The sequence below is a fragment of the Talpa europaea genome, assembly GCF_964194135.1.
Source record: "Talpa europaea genome assembly, chromosome: X".
NCBI lineage: Eukaryota > Metazoa > Chordata > Mammalia > Eulipotyphla > Talpidae > Talpa > Talpa europaea.
The window spans coordinates 32347897-32359201 of record NC_140081.1 but is presented as its reverse complement, the minus strand read 5'-3'; the positions used below and the strand labels follow the sequence as shown (position 1 = coordinate 32359201).

The 11305-nt window shown below is 49.8% G+C and overlaps 1 protein-coding gene across 1 annotated transcript; it reads left to right on the top strand.

The window, feature by feature from the left end:
- Nucleotides 1-1612: 1612 nt before the first annotated feature.
- SYP (synaptophysin) lies at nucleotides 1613-10076 on the top strand (the record flags this gene model as incomplete). Its single annotated transcript, XM_084258368.1, has 6 exons — nucleotides 1613-1648; nucleotides 2795-2860; nucleotides 3936-4060; nucleotides 7544-7739; nucleotides 8391-8582; nucleotides 9750-10076. The coding sequence occupies 6 exons, from the start codon at nucleotides 1613-1615 to the stop codon at nucleotides 10074-10076; spliced, it is 942 nt and encodes a 313-aa protein (XP_084114494.1).
- Between the last annotated feature and the right edge of the window lie 1229 nt (nucleotides 10077-11305).

Sequence of the window (11305 nt, the reverse complement as noted above, 5' to 3'; positions counted from 1 at the left end):
TTCAGATGATTCAAAAGTTTCCCTTCCCTCTGGAGGTAACCAGTGTTATCAGGTAACTTTTCTACCTGATTAATAAGGTACAGCACTGATAAATTATCACAGTGGCTAAGAGTAACAGGTACTAGAACCAGACTCACTGGGTTCAAGTCCTGGTTCTACCACTTACCATAACCATAAGGTCATGTAGATATGAAAATTCTTTCACCTCTCTGCACCTTATTCAGTTTTAAGATAATGATAATGGTGTCTACCTCATAGGATTGTTTTGAGGGTTTAAATGAGTGATATATGTGAAGTTCTCAGAATAGTACTTGACCCAAAACTGCCATAATGTAAAACATTAACTATTCTCTGTATAATTATGATATAATCCTTCCCTTCTCTTTGTTCGCAATTCCCACAGAATTTGGCATCTTTTATTTCCTACTTAACCCAATATTACAGTGGTTATTCCATATCTCCATATTATTATAGACAGTTCAATATTACTCCATTTTGTGGCTGTATCAGTTTATTTAAACAGGCTGGCAGCAATTAGCTTTTAGGGAGAGGCCACTCTTTGTAAACAGCACTGTAGTGTATCAACTTATACATACACCTTTTAGCACTAGAATCTATCTGGAAGATAAATTCCCATTAGTGTAAACGCTGAACCAAATAGTATATGGATTTGCTATTTCACTAGATTTTGCCAAAGTTGCAAAGTTGTTCCAAAGTTTGCCCTCTACCAAAGTTATACCAATTTAACTTCCACTGGCAATTTATGAGAATACCTGTTTCTGGCCAACCTACCAATTTTGAGCATTATCACTTTTTTTTTCACCACCCTCAAAGATGGAAACTGTACCTTCCTAGTAGGCATTTCTTTTAGTCTGAGTGAGGTTGAGCATCTTAGGTTCCAACTATTGTTATTCATTGGATTTTGCAACATGGCAATCTCCATGACTTCGTTGGGCATGGTTTTAGCAGCATTCGGAGAGCAAAAGAGGGTTGAGGAATAAATAGAATGTAAAGTGTAGAGTTGAATTAGGAAGAATTTGACTAAGAGGAACAGAGAAATAGGAAAGACGGTTAGAGAGACAAGGGAGTTTTTAAAGTGTGCGTAAAATGCAGACAAGAAGAAATCCTTAAGACCTTGAACTAAAGGGACTAAACTAAAATTTAAACTGCAGGAATTTTGCGCACTGCCAACTACTAGCTGGGAGACCCTGTGCAAGTCTCTTAACCTATCTGGGGTCTGTATATACCTCTCTGTAAAAATGGGACTGAGTCCGTACCCCATAGGACTGTTGTAAGGATGAAATGAGTGAATACATTCCACAAACTCAGTCAAGGGTCTGTCAAAATTGTCACGCCGTAGGACGCAGCCCTGTAGCAATTCTCAGAGAGAACGATCTTCCTGGACCACTCTTCGCGCACCAAGCACTGGGCTGGAATGGCGACCGCCGAGCCTTAGGCACGGTCCTCGGTGCGCAGGCGCGTTCAGCAAGGGAGGTGGGGGCGCGAGGGGCGGAGCTGCGGCCTCCTGGGCTGTTCCAACGATCATACGCCACCCCCGCCGCGCCCTGCGCCCGCCCTTGCTAGCAGGCGCCTCCCGCCCCCCGCATTGCTGATGCTGCTGCTGGCAGACATGGACGTGGTGAATCAGGTACGCGTTCCAGCACCGCGGACAGAGCCCGCCGCTGCCCGGCCGCCGAGCCTAGGTCGCAGTGGCCCGCCGCCTGTAAGAGGTGGTGGCCAGGGCTCTGGTGGTGGACACCCTGTCCCCGGTGCTGGGCTGGGGTCTGCGGCAGGCGAGGGGGGGAAGGGGGGGTGGAGAAAAGGATTGCGCCCTTTGCCGCAGCGAGGGCCGTCCTCGCTGCCGCAGCAGAGGCCGCCAGAAGCCTAGTTCATTACCGGAACCGGGAGGGGAGGAATAGGGGTCTTGGTACCGGGGTGCGGGCAAGGGGGGAGAGGAGAAGAGAGTGGAAGGAAGATGGGGGGTGCTGCGGCTGAGCTAGGAAATAGAGCGACAGAAGGCATGGAGGCGGGGGTGGGAGGTGGGGGGAGGGATGGCACCTGCCCCTCCCAGAGACGGTACCCTGGTGGACGACCACCCCTTCCCCCAGAGCAGACCAAAGGGAACGGTCCGGTTTTGCCTCTCCAAAACCCCTAGTCTCCCGTCCACCAGCACATAGCCACTGAAGTCCTGTCCCAGCCCTCCCCCACCTTAATCAGCCCAGACCCTCTATGTCTTCTCACTCTTCTTCCCCACCTCAGAACCTCATCCCCTCTCTAACCAGTACCGACCCGTCCCCGTCCTCTCAGACCCCCCCACGACCACCATCCGACTCACCTTTCCCGCTGTAGACCCCTCCCCCACCCTAGCCAACCCAACTCCCTCCCTGTTATGACTCACCTTCACCACCCAGACCCCCTCCCCCACCTAATGAACCCCGAGTCTTTCCTCACTCTCTCAACCCGATCCCCTTCACCATCTGACTCACCTTCCCTAACTAGCCCTGGCTTCATCCTCATCTTCCTCACCCCCAACACCCTTGGCCATCTGTCTCACAATCTCCCCAGACCTCTGCAGCAGTCCTGAACCCCAAGGGTCTTCTCTCAGTGACCCTGCCTGTGCTCACACCTTCCCCAAAATATCACTTTCTCCTTCTCACCCCTTCTCCAAACTAACGTCACTCCCTATCCGAGGTCACATGCCCTATCCCCAGCGGTCATCGCCTGCCAGCCATGCCCCTCACCTTCCTCTCCACCCCCAACAACCCCACCCCACCCCCACCATTTTTCTCCTCAGTTGGTGGCCGGGGGTCAGTTCCGGGTGGTCAAGGAGCCCCTCGGCTTCGTGAAGGTGCTGCAATGGGTGAGTGTGGTCTGGGCAGTGGGGAGAGGGAGGCAGGGCAGAGGGGTCTGGAAGAACAAGGATGGATCCAGGGTAGGGACCAAGGAATGGATGGATAAGTGGGGTCAAAATGGACTGGGGGAACTGGGCTCCAGGATCAAGTCTCCGGGGGTTGGGGCCAGAGAATGACTGGACTGTGCTGTGACGTCACATAAGGCTGAGGGTGCCCCTGTTGTGAAGTGGAAGACTAGTGACGTCCTACCTCCTCTCCTGAGGTGAGAGAGGGGCAGGGGAGGTGGAGCCTGAAGCCCACTCCTGGGGGAGCGATGCAAAGCCCAAGAAACCCAGAGACAGTGAAGGTGACAGAGAGAATGAGAGAGGGAATGATGGAAAGAGGTGGAAATACCAGGAAAAAAGACATAGAGATGAAAGAGAAGGTAGAAAGAGACAAAGACAAGGGAGCCAGAGAAATATGCACAGAGATCAGAGATGCAAAGAAATAGACACGGGAAGAGAGACAGAAAAATGAAATGGGCTGGGGGTAGAATAAGAGACACTGGAGAAAAGAGAGAAAGAGAGGCACAAGGGACACAACGAGGCCGCCCTACAGAGACAGGGTGAGAAACAGTAGAGACAGAGACAGACCAGAGAAACAGAGGCGAACATTCACACACAGAAAGAGAAAAAGGAGACAAAAAGAGATGCCTACATGCTACGAGTCAGAAACAGAGAGAGAAGCAGAGATACAGAGACAAATAGACACCTGAAAAAGACCAAGACACATAGAAAGGCAGGGACAGAGAGAAATAGAGAGACAGAAAACAAGAGACAGGAAGAAATACAGAGAGACAGAAATAGAGAGATTGAGGGGGGGGGGTGCCGGAGATTTCGAGACAGAGACACTGGGAGAGAGACTGAGACAGCCACACCCCTGTAATCAGCTTGTCCTTGGACCCGATGAGCCCTGATTAGAGGTTGGGGGTGGGGACCCGTTCCAGCTGCTGCTGCCTGTGCTGGGCCCCGATCTGTTCCGAGGAGTGCCCCCTCCCATGTGCATACAGGCTCACTGTGATCATCCCCATCCCTGCTGCCCAAGGTCTTTGCCATCTTCGCCTTTGCCACATGCGGCAGTTACAGTGGGGAGCTCCGGCTGAGCGTGGAGTGTGCCAACAAGACCAAGAGTGACCTCAACATCAAGGTCGAATTCGAGTACCCCTTCAGGTGTGCCCTCACCCTAGCCTTCCCCTGGGATCCCGACAGACCTGGGAGAGGGCGGGAGGCGGGGTGGGATCGCCAACACCTCCTCCCTTGTGGCTCCTGCCCAGCCCTCACCTCAGGGGACCACACCCATTAAGGTCACTGCGCATGCACCGAGCACCTACCTTGTGCCTGGCACCGCTCTGGACTTCTAGGACGTGTGGTGAGCAAGTCAGGCAAAGACTGCTACCTTCTGACATGCTCTAGTCGGGGGTGGTGGGGAGAGAGGGGGCAGAGGTGGCAATACACAAGATTCAAAAGTAAAAGGCATGATTTATATGTATACATATCCTTCACACAGTAGGTGCTCAATTAATGTTAGCCAATATTATTATTTTATTTATTCAATAGTATTACTATATACTTCCCTTTCATTTACTCCATACACTTTTTTTTTTTGAGAATCTACTCTATGCCAAGTACTACTTAAAGTGAACACAACAGACCAAGCTTCTACCCTCTTGGAGCCAATATTGTAATAAATAAATTAATAAAAAGAATTGCAGCTCATATAGGGTTTTATGATAACGAAGAATAATGACAGAGTGCTGCTTAGTTATAGGGAATGATTAAACTCAATTAAACAATTCTGATATTAATTGAGCTCATACTGTGTGTCAGGCATGATGCCTGGTGCTAGGAACAAGACAGTGAGCACAAGCAGGCAACGTCACTGCCCCCATGGAGCTGCTTGCCTCCTTGGGGCGGGGTGGGGGTGGGTAGGAGACAAAGACCCAAAGACACAATTTCAAGAGAGGCTTCTGAATCTCCTTTGATATTTGGACAGATCATATAACCAACTACTCTGGGTCTCAGTTTCCTAATCTGTAAAACAGAATAATAATATTCACCTCACGGGGTTATTATAATTATTAAATGAGTTAATACCTGTAAAGTGTTTAACACAGCACCAGGCACACAAAAAGTGCTCCATGAGTGTTTGTTAAAATGAGTAAAATAAGTTTAAGGGACTCAAGAGGTCAGGGATGGAGTTGGAAATGAGGGATTTGGGGCCACTGAGAATAAATGTGGGCTTGAGAGATCACCTAGGGTAGAGTGAAAAGAGGAACATCAGGGAGAGTAAAGAGAATGTCTCCAAGCAAAGGATACAAAGAAAAGGAAGTAGGAAGGCAACTAGGGACCCAGTGGTTTACAGACGCCAGGGAAGAGAGTCTGGGAAAGAAGAGGGAATTGGCGGCATGGGCACTGCTCCAGGCAGTCCCTTTGTTATAGGACAGGGAGAGGGGCCTGGCTCCATCCTGCTTCCTTCCTCAGTCTTTTTTGCAGCTTCTCCTCTTCCTGCTCAGCTCCACCCTCCCTTGGGTGGGGCAGGGAACCTCCCCCTTTCCTGGGGACCACCCTGTTACACCTTCAAAATCCACAAAACTGCAAGAATCTCCTATGGACCCCCCTTCACACCTCCCACACCTAGGACCCGGGGTCCTGAGGATCTGTCTTTTATCCACAAGTCTCCCAGGAAAAAAGTCTTTGCCCTGGATCCCGCTAAGCAACCCCTGCTGCCCTGATACCTCCCCCCACCCAGGACTCCTTATTCCCCCTTGGGTACTCTGCTCCCAATCCAGCACACTAGAAAACCAAAAACTCAACTCCTAGTTCCATTGTTTATCAACTGTGCGACCTTGGGCAAGTAACTTAACCTTCCTAAGCCTCTGTTTGTTCATCTGTAAAATGGGTATTATATGCCTGCCTTTGAGAATTTTGGGGGAGGGTCACTAAATGAGACAAGTATGTATTTAGTAATTGAGCAGTGAATATAAATCCCTTCCCCCAGGACCTTTGCTACACAAGGGCCCCATTTCTCAGCCTCAGGATCCTGCCCCCCAATCTGAGGCCAGCGCTGTGGGATCCCACTCCAGTCTTTCTTCCCACATACATTTTCTTCCTGTAGCCCTTCCTCCAACCCACCACTGGCAAGGCCTTAGCCAGCTACCTTCCCAATCTGCCCCTCCCCCATCACATATGCATATCCTGTTCCAGATCCCTCTAAGCACCACCACCCCCACCACCACCCTCCCGCCCCCGCCCCCATCTTTCTATCTGTCTGTCTCTTATTTTGTAGTTTCTGGACTGGCCCTCTGCTATGCATACACTCTTTTTTCTCTCTGGGTTCTGGAGAAGAGTCAACATGATGTAGGGGGCAAGCACAGGGTTCAGATACCAACTCTGCCATTCCCCCAGCTGTGTGTCTCTAGGCAAGTTAATGCACTTCACTGAACCTCTGTTTTTTTGCCTCTGTACATTTCATTTAATAAACATTTATTGAGCACCCATTAGGCGACAGCACTGTTCCAGGCCCTCGGGATACAGCAATGAGCAAACTAAAGGGAAAAGCCCTGTCCTCTTGTAGTTACTGCAACAATCAAGAAAAAAAATACATGGCGTGTCAAATGGAGATCCCTGCTACTGGGGAAAAAATGGAGACAGGAAGGGGGCTAAGGCATGGTGGGAGAGAATAGTTTGATTCATTTTATTTATTATTTATTATTTTTTAAAGATTTATTTATGCATACAAGAATTGGGGTGTAGGCCAGAGGTGTGGGAGGTGAGAGGATTCACCAGAGACAGGGTAGAGTGCAGAACAGGCAGATTTACTGAAATACACTCCTAAGGGGAGCAGCGGGCAAGACAGGAGAGGTCTGCTGATCCATGTTGGTCAGCTCCCTGGCCGGGGATCTAACTCATGCTGCAGTGGCTGCAGATAGCTTCATAGGTTGTGTCTTAACCCCTTGTGCCACCAGGGAGGCCTTATTTATTATTTTTTAAAGATTTCATTTTAAATAGTGAGGTCAGAGAAGGTCTCCGTGAGGAGGTAACAGTTCAGCAAGGATTAAAGGAGGTGAAGGGAGTAAAACATGAAGTTATCTAAAAGAGCATTCTAGTGCAAAGGTCTTAGGGTGCTCAGGTAGCTGGCATTCTCTCTACATCACCTAGAGGCCAAAGTGACTGAGTTAGAGTGAGGGATGGTGCCTCCCTGGTGGCGCAAGGGGTTAAGTCACTGCAGCACAGAACAAATTCGATCCCCGGCCAAGGAGGTGACCCACATGGAGCAACAGACCTCTCCTGTCTCGCCTGCTGCTACCCTCAGCAGTGTATTTCTTCAGTAGATCCGCCTGTTCTGCTCCCCACTCTGTCTCTGGTGAATCCTTTCACCTCCCACACCTCTGGCTGTACCCCAGTTCTTGTATGAATAAATAAATAAATATTTTAAAAAAATAGAGTGGGGGTGAATAACAACTTATTTCACCAGGATGCAATGATCAGTCAGTGAAACGTGACTGGCACACAGTAGGTGCTCTGTGAATGGTTCCTCCTCTTCCTGGGACCTGGTCAGAATCTCGGGGACCCGTGACTGGGTGGGTAGAGAGCAAGGAGAGGGGTCGGGTGTATCTTAGGGTCTGAGCCACACCTGCCTGTCTCTCTCCTCAGGCTGCACCAAGTGTACTTTGATGCGCCTACCTGCCGAGAGGGCACCACCAAAATCTTCCTGGTAGGGGACTACTCCTCATCAGCTGAATTCTTTGTCACCGTGGCTGTGTTTGCCTTCCTCTACTCCATGGGGGCTCTGGCCACCTACATCTTCCTGCAGAACAAGTACCGAGAGAACAACAAAGGGCCCATGCTGGTGAGCTCCCTCGGCCACTCCAACACAGGGATGGGAGGACACAATCAAGTCCATAGGCCACACCAAATCCCAGGCAGGCCCGCATGCCAACCACCACCCTATCAGCACATGTTACTGCTGCTGCCACTGCTATGAGCATCAGGGACACAAGATAGAGTGACAGGGACACACACATAGCCCACACAGAATCCTAGACAGGCCTACACCCGGAAACCTGCCATCTCTCACACAACCACACAGTCTAGATCAAAGAAAGGAGCACCTGGAGGTTCATTGAGACAGTCGTGCTTGTCATCATGCCACGCAGACACACTGATTCCTACACAGCTGTATTCATACACACTCAACCCAGACACAAATACCCACATTCAGACAAAGGTGGAAAGACACGCTACTTTCTACAGATTCAGAAACCATTCCACAGGATCCCCCACACCCACACGTCACAGTCACACCCCCACATCTTCTGTGTCACATACACAGCTCCGAGCTAGGGAGACCACCTTCAAGTGGAAGTGTTGGGGGCTTCAGAGCTGAAAAGGCAGGGAAGAAACAGACCTCTTCTGGGGAACCCCCCCACAAGAAAGCCTATGATCTGACAAGGGCCCTCAGTCCGCTCACTGACACTTTCCTGTCCCCTGCCCACCCTAGGACTTTCTGGCCACGGCAGTGTTTGCCTTCATGTGGCTGGTTAGCTCGTCGGCATGGGCCAAGGGGCTGTCGGATGTGAAGATGGCCACAGACCCAGAGAACATTATCAAGGAGATGGCTGTCTGCCGCCAGACAGGGAACATGTGCAAGGAGCTGAGGGACCCTGTGACCTCTGGCCTCAACACCTCAGTGGTAAGCCCTGAGAAGCTGGCTGTCGTGGGAAACTGACAGTAGGGCATGGCGAATGGTGGAGGGAGAGAATGAGAGACTTCAGAGGAAATCCAGGAGGGCTCCCTAGAGGAGGCATGCCAACCACAGAACCATGAAGGGTGAGATAGCAATTGTAACCACTGTGACAGCACAGACTGCTCCAAGAAGGAAACAAGAGCTCTTCTGTCCAATTAGGTTTGGGAGACCTTGATCCCTGTCCCAGTCTAGTCAGGTAGAATCTCTGGCAACTCAGTAACCCCTTGGGACCTCAGTTTCCTCATGTGCAAAAGGAAAAGAATAACTTGAAATTTTTCCTACGTGGACGCCCCCTACTGGTCCAAGACATACTGTCTGAAATCAAATCCCAGCTCTTCCATTTGCAAGCTCTGTGACCTGAAACTAGTTACTCAGCCTCTCAGACCTCACTTTGAAAGTGTAGATGGAAAACTAGTAATAGATTCTACTCCAAAGATGAGTGTTTAGTCAAGTAATAACATAGAAAGTGCTTAAAAAAGAACATGATACTGAAAACGCTTATACAGTGTTACAGATGCTGAGATTCCAACTCTGACTCTTGCTGACTGTGAGACTTGGGCAACGTAGCCTCTCTGGGTCTCAGGTTTCCTAAACTGTAAAGTGAGGATATTACTTCTTGTCGCCAAATGGAATTATATTGTACATATGTATATAAATTCTATTTGTTTTAATATAAAAATATATTTATATACATTGTGCATGTGTATTTTTACATGTATTTGTATATACATATATGTTTATATGTATCTATTAGTGGTACATCTACATATTTAATAAAATTGATGCTTAACATTTTACTATATATTACAAATTTAGATTGGCTATTTTTATATATGTATAAACGTGTACATGTAGTGTGTATATGTTTAAATATATACACTTATGTGATACCATATATCTCAATATCCTGGGGAATCTGGATTCTAGCACACCCCACCCCCAATGTGATGTTCTGTATATTGACGTTCAAATGCCGGGACAGCGTGTCGGGGTTCCAGAAACCACCACTCTCCAGAAGCCAGTGGATCTATGTTCTACGCGCCCGACTCCACGTTCCCCAGGGCGGCCAAAGCTATGGGCGCAGGAGGATAGCCGGGCTTTGTCTCCCCGCAGGTGTTCGGCTTCCTGAACCTGGTGCTCTGGGTTGGCAACCTGTGGTTCGTGTTCAAGGAGACTGGCTGGGCCGCCCCATTCCTGCGCGCGCCTCCTGGCGCCCCGGAGAAGCAACCAGCACCTGGGGATGCCTACGGCGAGGCGGGCTACGGGCAGGGCCCTGGCGGGTACGGACCCCAGGACTCCTACGGGCCCCAGGGCGGCTACCAGCCAGATTACGGGCAGCCAGCCGGCGGCGGTGGCGGTGGCTACGGGCCTCAGGGTGACTACGGGCAGCAAGGCTACGGCCCTCAGGGTGCGCCCACCTCCTTCTCCAATCAGATGTAATCTGGTGAGTGATGGACGGGTGGTACGGCCAAGGAGGGTACTTGAAAGGAGACGGGCGGGTCAATGAACCAGTAGGGGAGCTTGCTAGATTAGTCAGGGTGGGAGTTGGAAAGAGCCAATAAAGAGGTGGATCCATAGGCTAAGAGCGAAAATCTAGCCAATAAATGAAGAGTATGAGGGCGGTGCTTGAAGATGGGCAGAATGAAGAACCAATAGGAGAGAGGTGGAAGTGCCCTGGAGGATGTAGGTGTAGGGACCGGGAGGAGAAAAGCGGGCGGAGTAACCAGAGATGGCGAGCGCCTGGTTGAGGGGTTCATGTAGTGGAGAACCTGGGACGCACTGGAGTCAGGAAAAAAGGAGATGGTTCTGAGAAGTGAGTGATAAGCCAATAGGTTATGTTAAGGGCAATAGATGCTGGCGAAGGTAAACGGGTTTGGGTCATGAATGCCAATCCAGGAGGTGGTGATAGATTTGCCGCCTCTCCCCACCCCTGGAGCTGAGAGAGGTGGTGTGGAATTTCAAAGAAGGGAAAGAGGCGGAGCTGAGGCGTTGGACAGACGTGCTGACCTTCTTAAAAATCAGTAAGGCTTCCTTCACATGTGAGGGAGGAGAAGGGGAGAAAAGGCAAGAGGAGGGCTTAAGAGGGGAAAGAGGAGGTGGCTACACGTGGTTGGAGTAGTTTCTGGCGCTTGGCCAGGATGGAAAGGGCAGAGAGGAGTTCATCAGGCATCCAAAATCTAATACATTAAAAAAAAATCCTGTTGGCTCTACCTTCATATATATAACCACTTCTCACCAGATTGTGTTAAATCCTAAATCAGGCCACGCTCTTCATGTACTCAGAGCTCTGCCCATGCTCCCACCACAGAATAAAAGCCAAAGCCTTCCCTGTGTCCCACAAGACCCTACCCAAACTAGCCTCAACTCTCACTTCTCTGACCTCTCACCTCCTGCCACTCCCCACCCTTCACTCTGCTCCAGCCACACTGGCCACCTCCAGTGGCCAAGCACAATCAAACATCAGGAACTTGGGACTTGCTTTTCCCCTGGGGTTGACACACACACTGATAATCTTACCTGTCCAGCTCCTTTTCATCCTTTGGGTCACTTATTTCAGTGAGGTCTTCCTGACTACCCTGTCTAAAACAAGTCCCCTTATGTCTCTCATATTACCCTATGCTTTTCTTTATCAGAAGCTGTAATTATTAGTTTATATGTTTGTTGACTGT